At 40.8% G+C, this 25,162-nt stretch overlaps 2 protein-coding genes across 2 annotated transcripts; both read left to right on the top strand.

Moving 5' to 3' along the window:
* The first annotated feature begins 210 nt into the window (after positions 1-210).
* Positions 211-2,117, top strand: LOC146581709 (TBC1 domain family member 2A-like). Its single transcript, XM_085285983.1, has 4 exons — positions 211-381; positions 466-651; positions 1,276-1,397; positions 1,727-2,117. The coding sequence occupies exons 1-4, from the start codon at positions 211-213 to the stop codon at positions 1,926-1,928; spliced, it is 681 nt and encodes a 226-aa protein (XP_085142109.1). The 3' UTR covers positions 1,929-2,117.
* An 11,253-nt stretch (positions 2,118-13,370) lies between these two features.
* On the top strand, positions 13,371-15,088 carry LOC146581708 (TBC1 domain family member 2A-like). The gene is made up of 4 exons (XM_085247204.1): positions 13,371-13,541; positions 13,626-13,811; positions 14,436-14,557; positions 14,887-15,088. The coding sequence occupies exons 1-4, from the start codon at positions 13,371-13,373 to the stop codon at positions 15,086-15,088; spliced, it is 681 nt and encodes a 226-aa protein (XP_085103330.1).
* Positions 15,089-25,162: the final 10,074 nt, after the last annotated feature.

The following is a 25,162-nucleotide window of genomic DNA, read 5'->3' as shown; positions in this document are numbered from 1 at the left end:
GCAGGTCCAGCTGGACCTTCACCGAACCCTGACGACCAATCAGCACTTCTCCTCGCCGTCCAGCCCCGCCCTCCAGCCCCACCCTTCAGCCCTGCCCTCCAGCAGCTCCACCGCATCCTTCTGGCCTTCTCCGGGCATAACCCTGCCATTGGCTACTGCCAGGTACTCAACAGGTCAGAATAAAAGTATAAATTTTATATCTGAGTTCTTATGTGGACCCGCCTTCCAGGCAGAACCTCACCTTCCATCAATGTCCACAGGTTAGCGGCCCTCGCTCTGCTGGTCCTCCAAAGTGACGAAGACGCCTTCTGGTGTCTGGTGGCAGTGGTGGAAGCCATCATGCCTCAGGACTACTACACCAAGAATCTGGTGGCCTCTCAGGTCAGCAGACACACTCACCTGCTTGCCTGCTGTGATCTGTTTTAGTGATCAGTGAGGCTGATCTCTGTGAGTCTTTGTGCTCAGGCGGACCAGCGCGTGCTGAAGGACTTCATGGCGGAGAAGCTTCCTCGCCTGGCATCTCACTTTGAGGATCACAACATTGACGTCTCTCTGGTCACCTTCAACTGGTTCCTGGTGGTTTTTGTGGAGAGTCTGCCCAGCGACATCCTGATGCCTCTGTGGGACGCCTTCCTGTATGAGGGTACCAAGGTACCATACACCCGAACACACCATGACAGAAATGCAGACAACACTTGAATGCACCACAGTAGTGTCCATGGAAACAAAAATGATTTTGTTTTCACCTTTAGATGTCTTTATTTACATTTTAGGAGTAATAAGACATTGTTTACTAAGCATGGGGAACTGTCATGTGACATGAAATAGGAGTGGGAAAGCAGATCATTCTAGTAACGACCTCACAGTCTACCACAAGCAGCGTAAATCCAGACGATGAGCGGGACAATGGCTTTGGGCTTGTTTCTGCAATGTGACAAATGCAGCACAGCTTTTACATCGTTTGTCTCAGGAAATAAAATCACAGTTCAGACACAGAAATATATACCACACAGGGATAAATGCTGACAACAGCTTCAGCCACGTAGATCCAACCCAAAAGTTTAATTTAAACTTAAAGCTCAACTACCAAGTAAGTTAATATTATCTGGCAACTGAGGAACCAAGTGGCTTATTGGAAATCGATCAGAGCTGTAATGAGTAAAGGGCCCAACTGCACCACAACTGAAAGAGTAATTTTATGACTCACCTCCTCAAAGTTTCCAATTAATTGTGTGGCGTGAGTGTCCTGTTATGAAATGCGTGTCTGTGCTGCAGGTGATCTTCAGATACACTCTGGCTCTGTTCAAATACAAAGAGGACGACATCCTGAAGATTCACGACAGCGTGGAGATCTACCAGTACCTACGCTTCTTCACAAAGACCGTCTCCAATGCCAGGTACGCACTCGCCTCCACCCGCCTTAATCTACGAGCTGTTACACTCTCAGAAGTGTAGCGGATGTAGCTGTTGAATCTTTGAGCTTCAAACCCTTTTTACTGAAATTTTGTGAGAAGTTTAAATTTCCCTGATCACAGTAACAACGATTTAAAGATTTTTAAGTATCTGCAGCTCTCGGATACATGTGGTCCAGTCAGTCCAGTATTTCCTGCTCAAACTGCAGTACCTGAAGTATCAAGCAGCATAAAACAGAAACACTCAAGCTGATCAGTTTCCAGTTCCTCTGTGTTGGTGATCGAGTCCTTTCCACCTGCGTGTGTCCATGCAGGAAGCTGACCAGCATTGCCTTCAACGACATGAACCCATTCCCCAGCCGGCTGCTGAGGAACCGGCGAGTGCTCCACCTGGAGCGCCTGCAGGCGGAGCTGCGTGAGCTGGAGGAGCAGCACAAGGAGTTCATCACCGAGAGCGTCGTACGGAAAGACAAAGAGCTCGACGTCATGGTGAGCGAGGACGACGAGGACCTCTGATCACACGGGACGCTTCAGCTGCTCACTTCGAGACGACGATGAGTTTTCCATGAGTTCAAGAGAATTTCACTAAACCGGCTGTTAACTGGTTTCCTTCACACCAAACACAGGATTGTGTCAGGTTCACCATCTCTACTAACACTACAAGGAAACAGACGCATACAGATTTAACTGCATCACATCTCTGAAACAAGCTTGCAGTAAACAAATGTGTACTGTGTTCACGTGTGTAATAAGTCAGGCTGCAGAAATGTGCAGATGTATTTCAGTGAATTCATTTGGATTAATATGTGATAGCTTATTTATTTCATTGTATCTTTTGCTTTATACCTAAAAATGCGTGACATTTCTAAATGTAGTCACATCCCTATGAAACATGGTTGATTATCAGCTGTAGTCACAGCTGGTGATAAAGTAATTAAATGTCCAGCTATTCAAAAATAGGGCATTCTGCACAATGAGTACTTTTTGGTACTTGAAGTATATTTTGATGCTGATGCTTCAGGGCATTGTGCTGCATTGTCGAAGCTCTCTGGGCTTCCGGTTAGAACGACCTCACAGTGTTTTATTTTGATCTGGTGTAAAGTGCATTGTGCAGAAATGGCAGCATGATAGTCACATGATAAAACTGACTTTTCTTTTTTTTTTAATTTTACTGGGTGTGCATCTTGTTCAAATGTCTTTTTCAGCATTTGTACATAAATATTCTGTATATAAATATTTGATTTTCATTTATTTTACAGAGTCCTTTATTTTGTTTCACAAATATGACATTCATGTCAAATGACATCTGCAGACTTTATAATGACCAGCAGGGGGCAGTGTATTGCAGTCTATGAGAACATTTACTGAGACCTGTTTCATGCACTAGTTTCATGTCTCATTGAATCCAACATGATGTTGATTTTGTAAATTAAGGTCACATCTTCATCACATCTAATTTCAAAACACTGATCAATTTTTAAAAAAAATGAATTCCATACCAATTGCAGGAATAAAATAGGAATAAATAACAAACGAGAAATACATACAAAACAAGAGAAAGGCACACATGAGAGAACAGGTCACATGACAGCACAGCATTATCTACCCACAATTTGAACTAAATAACAGATAGCACAGGCAATGAAAACAAACGGAAATCAGAATAAATTTAAAAACTTTTATTGATGTTAACTTGAAGTGCTGAATTAGCCCTGTTGTCAGTTCAAATCACTTCAATCTATAGCGCACTTTAAGGTCTTTAGACCTTAAAAAGTAATACACTGCAAGGTAAGCTTGCAGCATCTTACTTTAAGGTCAACTGTGAAACTTTGTGGAAAGCCTGAGACAAGTTGATGAGTCAGTGAAGCGCACTTCCTTCTGATGACGGCTATACTGAGGTGAGTTTTTAAGCATATCCTGAACTTTATTCATTATTAGACTTCTGACACCTGGCAAATAAACTCTCATGCGATATGAGAACATAACAGCAAAAAGCCAGTAGCTGGTACATGAATGGATAAAAATTGGATCCCTCAGGGAGGCGCCACCACTTGATCTTCTCCACCGTCGTGGTTGGTGTTCTTCGTCGTCGTTGGCCAAGGTTGAGTCGGAGATCCATCACAAGTAGCCGATGTTGAGGGCCAATATTGGTTGATGGTATGACTTTTACGTTCGTGACTAGGCTGAGATGGGGTCTTCGGACTAGCCAGTAGTCGATTTGGGTGTCTCTGCCGCCGCTGGAGTACGTGATGAGGTGTGCCGGCTTCTTTTTGAAGAAGGTGTTGGTCACGGCAAGATCGTGGGCCTCTGCGTAGTCCAGTACCCGGCAACCCTCGTCGTTTCTGGTCCCAAATCCTTGGCCGCCATGGAATCGGTGATATCCGTCTCTCCCCATGCCTACATGTCCGTTTAGGTCGCCGCCTACCGCCACGTGTTCCTCAGGGCTAATCGTTTGCAGGTGGTCGTCGAGGGCGCGCCAGAATTCTGTCTTCTCCTCGTCGGGGCAGTTGGTCTGTGGTGCATAGCAGGAGATAATCCGTAGGACGGTCGGGTCGGCGTCGATCTTCACTGACATGATGCGATCCGATATGCGGGTAACTTCGACCACGTTGTGCCGGAGCTTTATTATTAGACTTCTGACACCTGGCAAATAAACTCTCACGCGATATGAGAACATAACAGCAAAAAGCCAGTAGCTGGTACATGAATGGATAAAAATGGGATGCAAATGGAATGTGAAGGCAACAGGTAGTAGGGTGAATTAGGGTTTCGTGTGGTCTTCAGTGCATGAATTTTATTGCCACTTTATTTCAACTTTTTATTAATATACTCAAAAGAAAAACAAGAACCACAAAGGAGATTCTTGTGATTCTTGTTTGTGCTATCTGTTTGTGAAAGAAAGCACATTTTACCACATCATACTGTGTTTGCTGCCATTTATTTTACTCGTCCTGCCTGAGTGTCTGGGCTGCGTTTGTCTGTGCACCTTTGTTCTGGCCTTCTGCTGATGGGTTTCACATGCTGGGCTTTCCCTCTTGGTCCACACCCAGCAGCCTGCTGCTGACCACACACAGCCTACAAACTGATCCATCCATGCATCCATCCATGCATGCATGGCCTGGTTATTGTTGAGTTATCACCTCCAGCTCCTTGCTCATAACCAGGTAGATACTGGGCTGGGCCTGATCTCTGAGCTCAATAACAATGACAAAAATGCCAAACACTTTACTCTTCATGGTAAAAAATGTTTATAATACAGTAAAAACTGGATGTAGCCAAAATCAGTGTTTTATATACAGTGTAAGTGAACAACATTGCTACACTGCTGGTGTTTGATTGATAGAGGCTTTCTTTATAAGAACTATGATATCATTTCTTTTGCTGATTAACAGTTTTTATATCATTTTTATATCATATATAGCTTTCAAGAAGCCAAAGATCACTGGACGAAAAGACTACAGACCTGTGGCTCTGACATCTGGTCAGGAAGTCTTTTGAGCGCCTGGTTCTCTCCTATCTTAAGACCCTCACGGCCCCCCTCCTGGACCCCCTGCAGTTTGCATACAGAGCCAACAGGTCTGTAGACGATGCCATCAACATGGCCCTACACTTTGTCCTGCAGAATCTATGCTAGGATCCTGTTTGTGGACTTCAGCTCTACCTTCAACACCATCCTTTCAGACCTTCTTCAAGGATTGCTTTCCCAGATGAATGTGCCTGATCCCATCTGCCGGTGGATCACTGACTTCCTGACGGACAGGAAGCAACCAGTGAGGCTGGGGAAGAATGTCTTGGACTCCCGGACCATCAGCACGAGCTCCCCTCAGGGCTGTGTTCTTTCTTCTATGCCCTTCTCCCTGTACACCAACTGCCGCACCTCCAACCACCAGTCTGTCAAATTAATTAAGCTTGCAGATGACACCACCATTATTGGACTCCTCTCAGACGGGGATAAGTCTGAACATCTGGTGTCCTGATGCAGCCGCAACAACCAGGTGCTGAATAAGTGTTATTTTCATTTACCACTGGCCCAAGTACATTTTTATTGGCTTGTGAACAAAGCTGTAGTTTTTGTATTTTTAAATATTAACGCAATTTAATTGAGACATTATTTATATTATTTCACTTTCAATGTGAAAAATGCTGTAAAAACGTTGAAAATAATGGTCACCCCTGTTCGCTGCAATGTAAAATAGTACAACTGCTGTCAGCCTTCATTAAGTTGCATCATTTAAACATTTGCATATTTTTATTCAACTTCTGCAGGATGCTTTGATGAAAGACTCCCTTTTCCCAAGTAGAGGCTTTACTAGAGGTCACAGGAACAGCGCTGCTGTTTTGGATGCGGAAAAATGTTGTCTTTCACTCTACCTGAGCTCAGTGTCCCAGTAAGGGCTCCGCCTCATTGTAGCTGACGCTGAAATGTTTGTGTGGGTTGCCATGACAACACCAGAAGTGCATCTGAGATCGTGTCCAAATTCATGGGCTGCATCCTCCTGAGGACTCGGTGTTCTGACAAAACGTCTTACTTTGGCAAAACGTCCTACCGTAAGTAGTTCATGCGTTCTCGGCGGCTCTAGTGACCCTCGAACTCTCGGCTAGCTATCGAGGTGGTGGATAACATACGTCTCCCCCACAAGAGCACGAATCTACAACTTTTCTACTACTGTTTTTACAAGGCGTACACGGTAAAAACATTATGCTGTTATTTGTTAAGCACTTGTGCATCTTGTGAAAAGAAATAAGTGGCTGAGATGGATGTCATATGTGCTATTGATATTATTTTACTCGTTTCTAGTTTTCACGGTGCTCCATGATTGTGAGAGGAATAAAAAAGAATTGTGGACATCAGTACGAAGCATGGATTCTTTTGACCAGAGTAGATACACTGGTCCCTTGAATATACTAATCTTTTTGAGGTGGGTGACTGTTCCTGTGTATTTACAGAAACAATGGTTGTGATAACCTCAGCTGTTTCAGAGGGTGACTGTTCGTTGCTTTGCGCACTTTTAAATCTGTATACAATGGTTTGTTCCCTTTTTGTGTTCTGAGGTTTAAACAAAGATGTACTAGATGTATTATACCGGTCCCTCGAATCTACAAATCTTTTAGATGTGGATGACTGTTCATTTTCATCTGTGTTTACAGAAACACTGGGTGTTGGAACCTCAGTAGTTTCTTTTTGGCTGACAGACTCTGGAGCTGTACAAGAGGAATAAAGAGCTGCAATGCTTTTGTGAACCTGACCTGGGAAGGGAGAGAAATATATTTTTGTTTTGTTTTTGTTTGTCTTCTTGTTTTATTTGATTCCTTGTGGGATTTGGATCCAACAAGTAAAGTATGCATATTATGCACACACACAAACACACATGCAGCTATTACCATTTCTTGTATTCTTGAATAAAGACATTGATCTGACACATTTAAAATGCAGCCAATTGTTTTTATTGTTATATTATTAAGAAAAAAGAAAAGGTGGGGGTGGGGGGATGTAAAGAAGAGCTTAAAGGAAAGGGCTAGAGGAGAGAAAACCCCAACAATTAGCAGGGCATTTTTTTACTTGGACAAATTGTTAATAAAGTTTCCATATCTGTAACAATGATGACAGTATAATTGTTTATAAACAATTATATTGACAATTATATGTGTCCAGTATGTTGGCTCATTTTCTTTTACTTTTTGCATTTGAAAATAAAAGTTGGGCTGATTTTGACACCATTACAAGAAGTGTTGTTAATGATTCTTTTTGAATTAAAATCAGGTTACCACAAATTGTTTTTTAATTTCATTTCATTTGAAATGTTTGTCAGTGGGTAAACAATTCGTAATGCAAAGTCAGAAACATCGAGTTATTCTTGTACTGCATGCTTGCAATAAATAAGTTGTCCTAACAGTCAGTCAAAGGAGCTTGGAAAGAAAAGCGTCTGGACTTCTTTGAGTTGAAGTGACTGATATATATATTTTCTGTCTGGTTGTTTTGTTGGTTTTTGTTTTTTGCCCTTTATCACCATTCCTCTTCCCTGCTGTTTTTCTTTCCCTCTTTCTTTCTCCCCTTTCTTTCCCCCAGTCATGTCTGTCCTATGTGTAGCAAGTGAAAATAAAATAAATAATAAAAACAAAGGTGAATCAAATAGACCAATACGGCAAGGCCGGGATGGTCCATTTGGTAAAGTAAATCCGTTAGTTATATTTAACATAATGTTAAATGGCAACATTCTGTTTACAATGTTACCATTTTACATTGTGTTAAATGGTAACATTCTGTTTACAATGTTACCATTTTACATTATGTTAAATGGTAACATTCTGTTTACAATGTTACCATTTTACATTGTGTTAAATGGTAACATTCTGTTTACAATGTTACCATTTTACATTGTGTTAAATGGTAACATTCTGTTTACAATGTTACCATTTTACATTGTGTTAAATGGTAACATTCTGTTTACAATGTTACCATTTTACATTATGTTAAATGGTAACATTCTGTTTACAATGTTACCATTTTACCTTGTGTTAAATGGTAACATTCTGTTTACAATGTTACCATTTCACATTGTGTTAAATGGTAACATTCTGTTTACAATGTTACCATTTTACATTGTGTTAAATGGTAACATTCTTTTTACAATGTTACCATTTTACATTGTGTTAAATGGTAACATTCTGTTTACAATGTTACCATTTAACATTATGTTAAATGGTAACATTCTGTTTACAATGTTACCATTTCACATTGTGTTAAATGGTAACATTCTGTTTACAATGTTACCATTTCACATTGTGTTAAATGGTAATATTCTGTTTACAATGTTACCATTTTACATTATGTTAAATGGTAACATTATGTTTACAATGTTACCATTTACATTATGTTAAATTGTAACATTATGTTTACGATGTTACCATTTTACATTATGTTAAATTGTCAGTAGGCCTGGTACCGGAACCGGTACTGGACCCCCTTTTACTTTCAGCCATCAGAAGAGGGTACACTGTGGTCATAACAATACTCAGACTGTAGCATTTAAAGGTCCCAAAGTGTACCAGGAAAATATCCCCCGCACGATTACACCAGCAGCCTGAATTGTGAATGTGAGGGAGGATGGATCCATGCTTTCATGTTGTTCTAGTGTAAGGGTTGCTATGACATGCAAACATGGCATGAAATTCTTGGTCACTGTAATTATGATGACATTCAGAAATTACAGGGGGTTGTTGATGGTATGGCAATCAAAGGAAAAACAGACAAATCTGTCTTGCATTGTGAAGTGTGCACACAGGGAAAGTTTGTTCAAACTAGAAACAGGGACCCTGATGCACGAGTCAAAACCGCCTTAGAGCTGGTACACACAGATCTAGCTGGTCCAGTAGACTCAGAGTCCAGAGATGGATATAGATTTGCACTATCATTCACTGATGACTATTCCAGTGCAGTGTTTGTGTATTTTCTGAAAAATAAGAGTGACACAGCAAAAGCAACACAGAAGTTTTTGGCTGATACAGCCCTGTATGGGCAAGTTAAATGTATCAGGTCTGACAATGGAACAGAGTTTATGGGAAATGAGTATCAGGCACTCCTTAGCAAAAATGGAATCAGGCATGAGACCTCAGCACCATACTCACCACACCAAAATGGTACTGCAGAACGCAATTGGCGTACTCTTTTTGATATGGCCAGGTGTATGTTAATAGAGAAACAGTTACCTAAAGAGTTGTGGACTTACGCAGTGCAAACAGCAGCTGTAGTGAGGAATAGATGTTTTAACAGACGCACAGAACAGACACCATATTTAATGCTGACAGGAAGAAGGCCAAACCTTTCCAGGATGCAGACATTTGGGTCAGTGTGTTATGCCTACAGGCAGAACAAGAGAAAACTAGACTCAAGGTGTGAGAAAGGAATTTTTGTTGGATATGACAAGAACAGTCCAGCTTATATGGTCTACTACCCGGGCAGTGGGAAAGTACAGAAGCATAGACTGGTGAAGTTTGAGACTAAAACAAGAGTAGAGAGACAAACACAGACTGACAAGGTGCCAGATGATGAGGGTGACTTTGAGACACCAAACAGGTTCACCAAGACCAGAGAACAGACTGATGTGAGTACAGAACACACAGATACTCAGGAACAGATCCCAGTAAGCATGTCTGAGATGAGCAGCCAGTCACAGGAGAATGAACTCGACTGCGAGGCTGCAAGGTATCCTTCCAGAGTGAGAAAGAGGCCTGGGTATTTAAGTGAATATGTTACTGATAAGGAGGATTGTGATCAAGTACTTACAAACATGGATTATTGTTACAGAGCAATGTGTAACATTCCCCAAACATTCAAGGAAGCAATAACTTCATCTAACTCAGAGAAATGGGTCAGTGCAATGGATGAAGAGATGCAATCACTAAGAGAAAATGACACATTTACCTTAACCACTTTGCCTGAGGGTAAGAAGACAGTGGGGGGTAGATGGGTGTACGCAGTCAAAAACAATGTTGATGGATCTGAGAAGTACAAGGCACGTTATGTTGCTAAAGGATATAGTCAGAGGATAGGTGTGGATTATGAAGAAACATTTTCCCCTACTGCTAACCTGACTAGTATCAGAGTGTTGATGCAAAAGGCAGCACAAGAAAACATGCTTTTACACCAGATGGATGTTAAAGCTGCCTATCTTCATGCACCAATAGATTGTGAGGTATTCATGGAACAACCTGAGGGTTATGAGGTAAAATCCGACACAAATGAAAAACTGGTGTGCAAGTTGAAAAAGTCGCTATATGGGCTAAAACAATCAGGCCGGAATTGGAACAAGTTGTTGCATGAATATCTGAGTGAGAACGACTTTGTGCAAAACCCCGCTGACCATTGTGTTTACACAAAAATGACAGAAAATAAGAAGGTGATTCTGATTGTATGGGTAGATGACCTGATCATTGCTGCTAGTGATGAAAGTGAACTAACTGTTGTGAAGAAAATGCTTGCAGCAAAATTCAAAATGAAGGATTTGGGTAAACTGAGACATTTCATTGGTATAGATTTTGACCAGAGTGATAACTGTGTAAAAATGTCACAAAAACAATATGTGGAAAAAATACTTGAAAGATTCAACATGCAGGATTGTAAAGAAAGACAGACACCTTGTGAGCAAAAACGGAACTATGCTGATGATGCAGAAAAGATGAGTGATGTCAAAAGGTACAGAGAGGCAGTTGGTAGTCTGATCTATTTGGCTACATGCACAAGACCGGACTTGAGTTTTATAGTCAGTAAACTTTCACAGTACTTTACTGAGCCAACTGAAGACAAATGGACTACAGTAAAACATGTACTGAGTAGGGCTGGGCCATATTATACCGTTCACGGTAATACCGGTATAATGTTAGGCAACAATAGGAAAATGAAATATCGCGATAGAATATGAGTAAAACGCGCATGCGCAGTGCCTTTGTTTTCATACGCACATGGCCGATTGTTGAGTGAAACAGATGAACCAGAATTGGTTTGTAAAAATGGTGCAACTTCAGTGATGTGGAACTGGTTTGGTGTTTGTCCGTCAGATACACGACAAAGCACATTTTTTTGCAGAACATGCAAGCGGCCGTCGTTATTGTCGTATTTGTCGGACTAAGATGCTCTTAAATCTGGGAGTAATCTGGGTCCTAAACTTCTTATGCTTCAGTTCAAACGAACACTGCAGCATCACTGAGCGTTAAAAACTGTCTAAATTCTTTCATCTTTAATAAAACGATCAGCATTGCTGCTTTACCAGGTGTAACTATGAAGTTTAACTTCCAGGCATCCATTAAAACAAAATTTATTACATTTAACAGAGTTAGAAGTTAGCGGGAAGCTAGCGGAAGTTAGCTCGCTAGTTACCTAAGCATGATATTGCATGTTCTGACTGAGAGATTTCTGAAAAAAATCAAACGTACAGCTCTGCTATCACTTCCAACATAAATGAAGACAGGAAACTAAACAGCAGTGACGTTTGTAGGGTTACTGAAGTTGGGCTAGCTGGTATATAATGATGTGCTACGTAATCGCTAGCGACACAGCTATGTTAGCATAACATAAACAGGGAAGCTGGAGGACGAACACTAACACTTTTCCACTTATAAAAGTTAACGTGAAGGTTCTTCATGGTTAGAGACAAATGCAATCGCATGGCAGGATGCTGTAAACGGACCAAACTTCAGTCAGGAGAACAACTGAGATAATCCATCCACAATACGAGGTTAGTCATTAATATACTGCAACAACATGGGAATAGAGCAGCTGCCAGAGAATTCAACATTAATGAATCAATGGTACAGAAGTGGAGGAAGCAAGAAGAATGAGTTTAATAAAGTTTGATTTATCTGACTGCTTTGTTTCGCTTGATGTGCCTTATAATCCCGTGCACCTTATGGTCCGAAAAATACGTATTGCATACTGCAGTTTAATTTTGCAAAGCACCTCTTTTTAACTTCAGTGGATATTATATATGGTTATGCTCAGGATATGTCAGCCCATTTCTACTGGAAATGCCTTTTGGTTAAACTTTCAGCAAGGAATTTGCATTTGCACTGTTACATTTTTATAAAGCTTTAATGTACATAAAAACCAGCTTCTTATTTAAGTGAAAATAAATGGAAGGTTTTCTTTTTGCGCTAGTAATGTTGTGGAGTTGTATTTTGTCTCGCATCAATTATATCGTCAGTTATATCGTTATCGCAAATTTTCAAATATATATCGTGATAAATATTTTTGGCCATATCGCCCTGCTCTAGTACTGAGGTATCTGAAAGGGACAACCGAGAAAGAACTGTGTTACAGGAAATGTGACAACAAAGAACTGAGGTTGTGGGCATACAGCGATGCTGATTGGGCAGCTGATGTAACAGACAGACGGAGTACAACTGGTTATTGCATAAGCTTGTCTGTAGATGGTCCTTTAATCTCATGGAAAACCAAAAGACAACCTACTGTTGCATTATCTACCTGTGAAGCGGAGTACATGGCTTTAGCTGCGACCCTACAAGAAGTTTTGTACCTAATGCAACTGTTACAAGGTATTGATGGACAAAAATATGCACCGCCAAAAGTTCATGAAGATAATCAGGGTGCAATTGCGTTGGCGAAGAATCCTGTGACGAGACAGAGATGTAAACATGTTGACATAAAGTACAACTTTGTGAGATCAACTGTGAGTGCAGGAAAAATAACTCTGGATTATTGTTCAACAGAAGAGATGGTTGCAGATGTAATGACAAAGCCTGCAACAAAAGTTAAGCTGTTCAAGTTTGAGAAGTTTATGTTTGGGCATTAACATGGTATACGAACATGTATACAGTACTGAGGAAGAAACCTTTTGTTTGTTGTTTTTTTTGTTTACTTAAGAGCATCATAATATGAGAGCAAGTGGGGGTGTTGAAATAAGAAGAGAAAATGCTCTCAATTATGGAGACAGTCAAATGGTTTATTTATGTTTGATGTGTGCTTTACATTTGTGTGGCTGTTAATAAAGTTAGCGCGCTCTAGGGGGCGTATGCGTTCATCAAAAAATGGCCGAAGGCTGATGTGTGATTATTCCTCCCAAAATGTCGTTGATGAAGTTAGCTATGCACGTTAGATTTTACTGCGCATTTTCATACCTCTGCCAACAGAGTGCTTTATCCGCACCTGAGCACAGGTGGCTCCTCCTCCTTCCTGTTGGGAATGCTGGCGAGCACTCAGTAATCCTGTTCTGTTTCCAGCTGTGTGAGAAGAGTCGGACAGCTCCTAATCCTGCCTCCAGGCAGGTCCAGCTGGACCTTCACCGAACCCTGACGACCAATCAGCACTTCTCCTCGCCGCCCAGCCCCGCCCTCCAGCAGCTCCGCCGCATCCTTCTGGCCTTCTCCGGGCATAACCTTGCCATTGGCTACTGCCAGGTACTCAACAGGTCAGAACAAAAGTATAAATTTTATATCTGAGTTCTTATGTGGACCCGCCTTCCAGGCAGAACCTCACCTTCCATCAATGTCCACAGGTTAGCGGCCCTCGCTCTGCTGGTCCTCCAAAGTGACGAAGACGCCTTCTGGTGTCTGGTGGCAGTGGTGGAAGCCATCATGCCTCAGGACTACTACACCAAGAATCTGGTGGCCTCTCAGGTCAGCAGACACACTCACCTGCTTGCCTGCTGTGATCTGTTTTAGTGATCAGTGAGGCTGATCTCTGTGAGTCTTTGTGCTCAGGCGGACCAGCGCGTGCTGAAGGACTTCATGGCGGAGAAGCTTCCTCGCCTGGCATCTCACTTTGAGGATCACAACATTGACGTCTCTCTGGTCACCTTCAACTGGTTCCTGGTGGTTTTTGTGGAGAGTCTGCCCAGCGACATCCTGATGCCTCTGTGGGACGCCTTCCTGTATGAGGGTACCAAGGTACCATACACCCGAACACACCATGACAGAAATGCAGACAACACTTGAATGCACCACAGTAGTGTCCATGGAAACAAAAATGATTTTGTTTTGACCTTTAGATGTCTTTATTTACATTTTAGGAGTAATAAGACATTGTTTACTAAGCATGGGGAACTGTCATGTGACATGAAATAGGAGTGGGAAAGCAGATCATTCTAGTAACGACCTCACAGTCTACCACAAGCAGCGTAAATCCAGACGATGAGCGGGACAATGGCTTTGGGCTTGTTTCTGCAATGTGACAAATGCAGCACAGCTTTTACATCGTTTGTCTCAGGAAATAAAATCACAGTTCAGACACAGAAATATATACCACACAGGGATAAATGCTGACAACAGCTTCAGCCACGTAGATCTAACCCAAAAGTTTAATTTAAACTTAAAGCTCAACTACCAAGTAAGTTAATATTATCTGGCAACTGAGGAACCAAGTGGCTTATTGGAAATCGATCAGAGCTGTAATGAGTAAAGGGCCCAACTGCACCACAACTGAAAGAGTAATTTTATGACTCACCTCCTCAAAGTTTCCAATTAATTGTGTGGCGTGAGTGTCCTGTTATGAAATGCGTGTCTGTGCTGCAGGTGATCTTCAGATACACTCTGGCTCTGTTCAAATACAAAGAGGACGACATCCTGAAGATTCACGACAGCGTGGAGATCTACCAGTACCTACGCTTCTTCACAAAGACCGTCTCCAATGCCAGGTACGCACTCGCCTCCACCCGCCTTAATCTACGAGCTGTTACACTCTCAGAAGTGTAGCGGATGTAGCTGTTGAATCTTTGAGCTTCAAACCCTTTTTACTGAAATTTTGTGAGAAGTTTAAATTTCCCTGATCACAGTAACAACGATTTAAAGATTTTTAAGTATCTGCAGCTCTCGGATACATGTGGTCCAGTCAGTCCAGTATTTCCTGCTCAAACTGCAGTACCTGAAGTATCAAGCAGCATAAAACAGAAACACTCAAGCTGATCAGTTTCCAGTTCCTCTGTGTTGGTGATCGAGTCCTTTCCACCTGCGTGTGTCCATGCAGGAAGCTGACCAGCATCGCCTTCAACGACATGAACCCATTCCCCAGCCGGCTGCTGAGGAACCGGCGAGTGCTCCACCTGGAGCGCCTGCAGGCGGAGCTGCGTGAGCTGGAGGAGCAGCACAAGGAGTTCATCACCGAGAGCGTCGTACGGAAAGACAAAGAGCTCGACGTCATGGTGAGCGAGGACGACGAGGACCTCTGATCACACGGGACGCTTCAGCTGCTCACTTCGAGACGACGATGAGTTTTCCATGAGTTCAAGAGAATTTTACTAAACCGGCTGTTAACTGGTTTCCTTCACACCAAACACAGGATTGTGTCAGGTTCACCATCTCTACTAACACTACAAGGAAACAGACGCATACAGATTTAACTGCATCACATCTCTGAAACAAGCTTGCAGTAAACAAATGTGTACTGTGTTCACGTGTGTAATAAGTCAGGCTGCAGAAATGTGCAGATGTATTTCAGTGAATTCATTTGGATTAATATGTGATAGCTTATTTATTTCATTGCATCTTTTGCTTTATACCTAAAAATGCGTGACATTTCTAAATGTAGTCGCATCCCTATGAAACATGGTTGATTATCAGCTGTAGTCACAGCTGGTGATAAAGTAATTAAATGTCCAGCTATTCAAAAATAGGGCATTCTGCACAATGAGTACTTTTTGGTACTTGAAGTATATTTTGATGCTGATGCTTCAGGGCATTGTGCTGCATTGTCGAAGCTCTCTGGGCTTCCGGTTAGAACGACCTCACAGTGTTTTATTTTGATCTGGTGTAAAGTGCATTGTGCGGAAATGACAGCATGATAGTCACATGATAAAACTGACTTTTCTTTTTTTTTTAAATTTTACTGGGTGTGCATCTTGTTCAAATGTCTTTTTCAGCATTTGTACATAAATATTCTGTATATAAATATTTGATTTTCATTTATTTTACAGAGTCCTTTATTTTGTTTCACAAATATGACATTCATGTCAAATGACATCTGCAGACTTTATAATGACCAGCAGGGGGCAGTGTATTGCAGTCTATGAGAACATTTACTGAGACCTGTTTCATGCACTAGTTTCATGTCTCATTGAATCCAACATGATGTTGATTTTGTAAATTAAGGTCACATGTTCATCACATCTAATTTCAAAACACTGATCAATTTTTTAAAAAAATGAATTCCATACCAATTGCAGGAATAAAATAGGAATAAATAACAAACGAGAAATACATACAAAACAAGAGAAAGGCACACATGAGAGAACAGGTCACATGACAGCACAGCATTATCTACCCACAATTTGAACTAAATAACAGATAGCACAGGCAATGAAAACAAACGGAAATCAGAATAAATTTAAAAACTTTTATTGATGTTAACTTGAAGTGCTGAATTAGCCCTGTTGTCAGTTCAAATCACTTCAATCTATAGCGCACTTTAAGGTCTTTAGACCTTAAAAAGTAATACACTGCAAGGTAAGCTTGCAGCATCTTACTTTAAGGTCAACTGTGAAACTTTGTGGAAAGCCTGAGACAAGTTGATGAGTCAGTGAAGCGCACTTCCTTCTGATGACGGCTATACTGAGGTGAGTTTTTAAGCATATCCTGAACTTTATTCATTATTAGACTTCTGACACCTGGCAAATAAACTCTCACGCGATATGAGAACATAACAGCAAAAAGCCAGTAGCTGGTACATGAATGGATAAAAATTGGATCCCTCTTAGATTGAATTGGTTGCCCTCTTATATTACGTTGTTTTGAACCTAACCGCATCCACTGAATTAATGCAGTTTTCAGGACAGTAAAAACAGAGAACTCTGATATACACAATTTCTGATTGCTGATAGTGTTTCTTAATGCAAAATGGGCTTCCATTTAAAATGCAATTGCTTTATGTTCGATCTTTAGCGAAGAAGGGTCATTTTTGATTCTGTGGACAAGGGATGCAAATGGAATGTGAAGGCAACAGGTAGTAGGGTGAATTAGGGTTTCGTGTGGTCTTCAGTGCATGAATTTTATTGCCACTTTATTTCAACTTTTTATTAATGTACTCAAAAGAAAAACAAGAACCACAAAGGAGATTCTTGTGATTCTTGTTTGTGCTATCTGTTTGTGAAAGAAAGCACATTTTACCACATCATACTGTGTTTGCTGCCATTTATTTTACTCGTCCTGCCTGAGTGTCTGGGCTGCGTTTGTCTGTGCACCTTTATTCTGGCCTTCTGCTGATGGGTTTCACATGCTGGGCTTTCCCTCTTGGTCCACACCCAGCAGCCTGCTGCTGACCACACACAGCCTACAAACTGATCCATCCATGCATCCATCCATGCATGCATGGCCTGGTTATTGTTGAGTTATCACCTCCAGCTCCTTGCTCATAACCAGGTAGATACTGGGCTGGGCCTGATCTCTGAGCTCAATAACAATGACAAAAATGCCAAACACTTTACTCTTCATGGTAAAAAATGTTTATAATACAGTAAAAACTGGATGTAGCCAAAATCAGTGTTTTATATACAGTGTAAGTGAACAACATTGCTACACTGCTGGTGTTTGATTGATAGAGGCTTTCTTTATAAGAACTATGATATCATTTCTTTTGCTGATTAACAGTTTTTATATAATTTTTATATCATATATAGCTTTCAAGAAGCCAAAGATCACTGGACGAAAAGACTACAGACCTGTGGCTCTGACATCTGGTCAGGAAGTCTTTTGAGCGCCTGGTTCTCTCCTATCTTAAGACCCTCACGGCCCCCCTCCTGGACCCCCTGCAGTTTGCATACAGAGCCAACAGGTCTGTAGACGATGCCATCAACATGGCCCTACACTTTGTCCTGCAGAATCTATGCTAGGATCCTGTTTGTGGACTTCAGCTCTACCTTCAACACCATCCTTTCAGACCTTCTTCAAGGATTGCTTTCCCAGATGAATGTGCCTGATCCCATCTGCCGGTGGATCACTGACTTCCTGACGGACAGGAAGCAACCAGTGAGGCTGGGGAAGAATGTCTTGGACTCCCGGACCATCAGCACGAGCTCCCCTCAGGGCTGTGTTCTTTCTTCTATGCCCTTCTCCCTGTACACCAACTGCCGCACCTCCAACCACCAGTCTGTCAAATTAATTAAGCTTGCAGATGACACCACCATTATTGGACTCCTCTCAGACGGGGATAAGTCTGCCTACAGGATGGAGGCTGAACATCTGGTGTCCTGATGCAGCCGCAACAACCAGGTGCTGAATAAGTGTTATTTTCATTTATCACTGGCCCAAGTACATTTTTATTGGCTTGTGAACAAAGCTGTAGTTTTTGTATTTTTAAATATTAACGCAATTTAATTGAGACATTATTTATATTATTTCACTTTCAATGTGAAAAATGCTGGAAAAACGTTGAAAATAATGGTCACCCCTGTTCGCTGCAATGTAAAATAGTACAACTGCTGTCAGCCTTCATTAAGTTGCATCATTTAAACATTTGCATATTTTTATTCAACTTCTGCAGGATGCTTTGATGAAAGACTCCCTTTTCCCAAGTAGAGGCTTTACTAGAGGTCACAGGAACAGCGCTGCTGTTTTGGATGCGGAAAAATGTTGTCTTTCACTCTACCTGAGCTCAGTGTTTCAGTAAGGGCTCCGCCTCATTGTAGCTAACGCTGAAATGTTTGTGTGGGTTGCCATGACAACACCAGAAGTGCATCTGAGATCGTGTCCAAATTCATGGGCTGCATCCTCCTGAGGACTCGGTGTTCTGACAAAACGTCTTACTTTGGCAAAACGTCCTACCGTAAGTAGTTCATGCGTTCTCGGCGGCTCTAGTGACCCTCGAACTCTCGGCTAGCTATCGAGGTGGTGGATAACATACGTCTCCCCCACAAGAGCACGAACCTACAACTTTTCTACTACTGGTTTTACAAGGCGTACACGGTAAAAACATTATGCTGTTATTTGTTAAGCACTTGTGCACCTTGTGAAAAGAAATAAGTGGCTGAGATGGATGTCATATGTGCTATTGATATTATTTTACTCGTTTCTAGTTTTCACGGTGCTCCATGATTGTGAGAGGAATAAAAAAGAATTGTGGACATCAGTACGAAGCATGGATTCTTTTGACCAGAGTAGATACACTGGTCCCTTGAATATACTAATCTTTTTGAGGTGGGTGACTGTTCCTGTGTATTTACAGAAACAATGGTTGTGATAACCTCAGCTGTTTCAGAGGGTGACTGTTCGTTGCTTTGCGCACTTTTAAATCTGTATACAATGGTTTGTTCCCTTTTTGTGTTCTGAGGTTTAAACAAAGATGTACTAGATGTATTATACCGGTCCCTCGAATCTACAAATCTTTTAGATGTGGGTGACTGTTCATTTTCATCTGTGTTTACAGAAACACTGGGTGTTGGAACCTCAGTAGTTTCTTTTTGGCTGACAGACTCTGGAGCTGTACAAGAGGAATAAAGAGCTGCAATGCTTTTGTGAACCTGACCTGGGAAGGGAGAGAAATATATTTTTGTTTTGTTTTTGTTTGTCTTCTTGTTTTTTTTTTTTGTTTTTGTTTTATTCATATTTTGAATGGACAGAAACGTTAACAAATATACAACTGGAATAATCATACTGTCAGTTCTCTGTCCGTTTCTTAACAACAACCAACAAATAAGGACTAACAGTAACTAAGACAAACAGACAAACAAACAAACAAACAAACAAAAAAAAACAAAACAAAACAAAACAAAACAAAAAACCCAGGAGAAACAAAATGATATACCGCCTCCTGGGAAACATCAGCAAAAACAAAAGTAATGGGGGCAAAACACCCAGGTGCCTAAAAACAAAACATAACCTTGACCACTGATGACATTAAGACAATTTCTTCCCTCTACTGACTTTCAAAGTAAAAAAAAAAAGAAAAAAAAAAGACAACAACAAAAATACCAATGACACATGAACCCCCCCCCCCCCCCCCCCCCCAAAAGAACATTTATCATAATATCTAGGAGACATTGTCGATGTACACCAAAAAAGGACCCCAGACCTGCTCAAAAATGTCTTCTCTCCCCTTAATTCTGTACATAACCCGTTCATATGATGCCATCTTAGACATTTGTTCAGTCCATTCCCTGAGAGAACAGGGGCTGGATGACTTCCAGTGCCTAAGTATTATCCTGCATCCAGTTATGAAAGCCAGACGCATCCACAATCTCTGTTTTTTTGAAAGGATAATTTGTCTTCTTGTTTTATTTTATTCCTTGTGGGATTTGGATCCAACAAGTAAAGTATGCATATTATGCACACACACAAACACACATGCAGCTATTACCATTTCTTGTATTCTTGAATAAAGACATTGATCTGACACATTTAAAATGCAGCCAATTGTTTTTATTGTTATATTATTAAGAAAAAAGAAAAGGTGGGGGTGGGGGGATGTAAAGAAGAGCTTAAAGGAAAGGGCTAGAGGAGAGAAAACCCCAACAATTAGCAGGGCATTTTTTTACTTGGACAAATTGTTAATAAAGTTTCCATATCTGTAACAATGATGACAGTATAATTGTTTATAAACAATTATATTGACAATTATATGTGTCCAGTATGTTGGCTCATTTTCTTTTACTTTTTGCATTTGAAAATAAAAGTTGGGCTGATTTTGACACCATTACAAGAAGTGTTGTTAATGATTCTTTTTGAATTAAAATCAGGTTACCACAAATTGTTTTTTAATTTCATTTCATTTGAAATGTTTGTCAGTGGGTAAACAATTCGTAATGCAAAGTCAGAAACATCGAGTTATTCTTGTACTGCATGCTTGCAATAAATAAGTTGTCCTAACAGTCAGTCAAAGGAGCTTGGAAAGAAAAGCGTCTGGACTTCTTTGAGTTGAAGTGACTGATATATATATTTTTTGTCTGTTTGTTTTGTTGGTTTTTGTTTTTTGCCCTTTATCACCATTCCTCTTCCCTGCTGTTTTTCTTTCCCTCTTTCTTTCTCCCCTTTCTTTCCCCCAGTCATGTCTGTCCTATGTGTAGCAAGTGAAAATAAAATAAACAATAAAAACAAAGGTGAATCAAATAGACCAATACGGCAAGGCCGGGATGGTCAATTTGGTAAAGTAAATCCGTTAGTTATATTTAACATAATGTTAAATGGCAACATTCTGTTTACAATGTTACCATTTCACATTGTGTTAAATGGTAACATTCTGTTTACAATGTTACCATTTCACATTATGTTAAATGGTAACATTCTGTTTACAATGTTACCATTTCACATTATGTTAAATGGTAACATTCTGTTTACAATGTTACCATTTCACATTATGTTAAATGGTAACATTCTGTTTACAATGTTACCATTGTACATTGTGTTAAATGGTAACATTCTTTTTACAATGTTACCATTTTACATTGTGTTAAATGGTAACATTCTGTTTACAATGTTACCATTTTACATTGTGTTAAATGGTAACATTATGTTTACAATGTTACCATTTACATTATGTTAAATGGTAACATTATGTTTATGATGTTACCATTTTACATTATGTTAAATTGTCAGTAGGCCTGGTACCGGAACCGGTACTGGACCCCCTTTTACTTTCAGCCATCAGAAGAGGGTACACTGTGGTCATAACAATACTCAGACTGTAGCATTTAAAGGTCCCAAAGTGTACCAGGAAAATATCCCCCGCACGATTACACCAGCAGCCTGAATTGTGAATGTGAGGGAGGATGGATCCATGCTTTCATGTTGTTCACTCCAGGCTGATATAAAAATGATATAACTAATACTACTTCTACTAATAATGACAATAACAACAAAATAATAATAATAATAATGTCAAAAATACCAGTAATAATAATAACAATAACAACATAAACAACAACATTACTACTAATAATAATAAAGATAAACAAATGTATTAAAAAATTAATAATGATAATAATAATAAAACTGATCATAACAGTAACAATATCAATCATAACAACAACAGTACTAACAACAATAATAACAATAACAATGAAGGTGTTGCTGCAGATCTGAGTCCCGACTCTGCTGCCTTTCTAGTGCGGCAAAGAAAGTAAGAAATAGAAAAAGAAAAACACAAATAAACTGAGTGTGAGGGTTTTTCTACAAGTTACACTGAATATTTGCACAGACATGCTGACTGTTTGCTGGGAGACGTCACCTGTCTTTTATAGAATAGCAGGTAAGCTGTTCTCTGCCGCTGCTCACACACAGACTCACACGTGGTCTGGCAGACCAACTCGTCATCGTACGTGAGCCGGCTGTCTGTGACGTCGTCTCTTCCGCTCATCTGGTGAACGCCGTCACAGACGTAATGTCCTGAGAGGAGAAGGCGCACTTATTAACGTCTCATAAACTTTCAAAGCTGACCTGCATTCAGCACATGTGTCTGAAAGCACCCACTCACCGCTGTAAGCTGAGGAGCCCAAACGACTGATCACGCTGACCAACAAATAGCGAGCAGTTTACTGGGAGAGGGCAGCGGCACCACCCGTTAGCTTAGAAATGGGCTCCATCCATACTTGAAATGAACGGTGTGCCTTTTCCCTTACCTCTTCAGTAAAGGCTGTGTCCTGGCTGATCACCAGCTGCTGTGTCAGAACAATGGGGCTGTTCTTCTTCTCCACGGTGAACGATGGAGTGAACGTAAACCACTTCAGCTGGAGGATCAGCACACTGAAAGAGATGAGACAAAGAGGAGAGGCTCAAAGGAAGACGCAAGGAGGACATGACATGAACAAAACTGACACCGACTGAACTGTGGTGGTTTGAGGCCTTTGGGGACCGATTTGAGGTTACTCACTTTGGCAGGTTCAAGAACAACAGCTCCTCTTTGATCTTCTTAGCTCCGCACTGGCATTCGTAGTCCAACAGGCCGCCCTGCAGCAGGGAGCAGGAGGAACAGGTGCATTAGAGTTAAACTCTTTTACAGATGAATTCACATATTCGTGGGAGCAAGCCTGTTCACAGAATAGAGTCTAAACGAGCTCTTACTTTCAGACTCCAGCCCCGCCCTTCAGCAGCATCCTGCTGGCTGGCACAACCTTGCCATTGGCTGCTGCCAGGGACTCAACAGGTTAGAACAAAAATATAAATATTATATCTGAGTTCTTATGTGGACCCGCCTTCCAGACACAACGTCACCTTCCATGAATGTCCACAGGTTAGCGGCCCTCGCTCTGCTGGTCCTCCAAAGTAAGAAAAAATGAGAAAAAATAAGGAGCAGACCAAGCAAAAGAGGGTATTTAAAGAGACAGTGTTCTTAAGGTGCATTTTTGGCGAGTTTTATTATCTAAATGTCATTGTGTCACTTTCTTATGAGGCTTCAGTGAACTGAAAAAGCTTCTGGGATGAGAAGCGAAACGTCTTCAAAAAAGTTAAAGAAGTCCGGTTGCTTTTTTCCCCCAAGCTCCTTAGAGTTCTCTGAAAATGGTCAGGTAGAAGGACTGGACTGAAAATGAGTAAAAAAGCAGCCAAAGCCCAAGGAAGTTGAAAGACTGGAAACTATTGCTGAGGTCATGTCAGTGTAAAAAGTTACCTACAAGTCTGGCACCTTGGAAGCAAAACATAAAGAAATAAGGTGTAAGGCCAAATGTTTGGTCCTGCAGCCAACCGGACCATGAAATATAGAGCACAGGTGAACAAAGTGAGGCAGCAGTTTGCTGATTTCCACCTTGTGCCTTTCATGTTGATCAGCTTAGTAGTTTGCCAGCTTTCTAGCTGTTAAAGACTTTTGGCGAGAGGTTATTCATATTTGAACTCTAATTGAACCCCTCTTTTTTACTGTTTTTTTGTTTGTTTGTTTTTGGGGTTTTTTGTTGTCTTAGATGGCCTGACTCAGCAGGTGGGGGCAGTTTCTGAGTTTACCTTCGTTCAAACAGTGCAGAAATGGTTTCGCTATGCTCCAGACCGGATGGGTGGTGCAGGACGCCCGATATCCAGCCCCATCATGGAGTAAACTAAAAACAGTAAATAATACATTTAACAAACAAGCAAGCTCTAAATTTAAGCGGAGAGACTGCAGACGTAGCCGCACCATTCCAGGGATTTTTGGTTAGCATGAGGGGTCTAGCCAGGACCCTTACTGGATACTGGGTGGGAATCGAACGTGCGACTCCAAAGATGTGTAGTATTACCACTACACTATCCAGCTGCGCTACACTATCCAACAAAAAAAGTTTTTAGAAAATTTGATAAAGTCTGATGCTTAATATTGTAGGGATATTAATATCCCTACAATATTAATACGGATTAATAACACAGAGAAGTCATACTTCTGTTATGACAGAATTAATTGGGTAAATTATATTTACAATTGTAACATTGTAAACTTAATGTTATGATTTTACATTATATTAAATTGTAACATGATGTAAAATCGTAACATTGTAAACTTAACGTTACAATTTTACATTATGTTGCAATTTAACATAATGTGAAATTGTAACATTGTAAACATAATGTTACAATTGGAACATCAGTCCATCTATCCATGCATCTTCATCCGCTTTATCCGAGGCCGGGTCGCGGGGGCAGCAGCCTAAGCAAAGAGGCCCAGACCCAACACGCTGTGTACTCACCTTTGCTAAGTACATGTGAACAGATCTTGAATAAAAAAAACAAAACAAAACACACTTTTCTTTTCTGTTTTATTGAAAGCACTTTACAGAAAGTGTAATTGTTTGTAATGAAGAAAGAAGTAGGTAGGTTTCCATGTGTAATTAGTGTGTGATAATGCTGCAGAAGAAGCTTAATGTGTACTTTGGAAAACCGATGGGGGAAAAAGCTGGCTGAAGAAGAAAAGATAAATGTCCTTTTTTTTTCAAGCCTTCTCTGGCCAGCCGTTTCAGTGCCACGGCCCTCGCTTGGTGGGCGGGGAGACGTGCACTGGCGTTTCCTTTTTGCTTTTTCCTGCTCTCGCCAAGTCCTCCGCCCGCTCTACATCTCTCTTATTAGCTTTTATTACCCGAAAATCACAATCAAGAGATGTTGAATAAAAAAAAGAAAAGAAAAGAAAAGAAAAGAAAAGCTACTTTTGTTTTGTGTTTTATTGAAAGCACTTTACAGAAAGTGTAATTGTTTGTGATGAAGAAAGAAGTAGGTAGGTTTCCATGTGTAATTAGTGTGTTATTGCAGAAGAAGCTTAATGTGTAGTTTGCAAAAACAATGGGAAAAAAAGGTGGCCGAAGAAGAAAAGATAAATGTCCTTTTTTTTAAGTATTCCCTCGGCCGGTCGTTTGGCTTATGACATG

The sequence above is a fragment of the Mchenga conophoros genome, linkage group LG2 (genome assembly GCF_057382185.1).
Source record: "Mchenga conophoros isolate Kocher_MC1m ecotype Shallow Benthic linkage group LG2, M_conophoros_male_GT1.1, whole genome shotgun sequence".
NCBI lineage: Eukaryota > Metazoa > Chordata > Actinopteri > Cichliformes > Cichlidae > Mchenga > Mchenga conophoros.
Note: the sequence above shows the minus strand (reverse complement) of the source record. Positions and strands in the feature narration are given on the sequence as shown.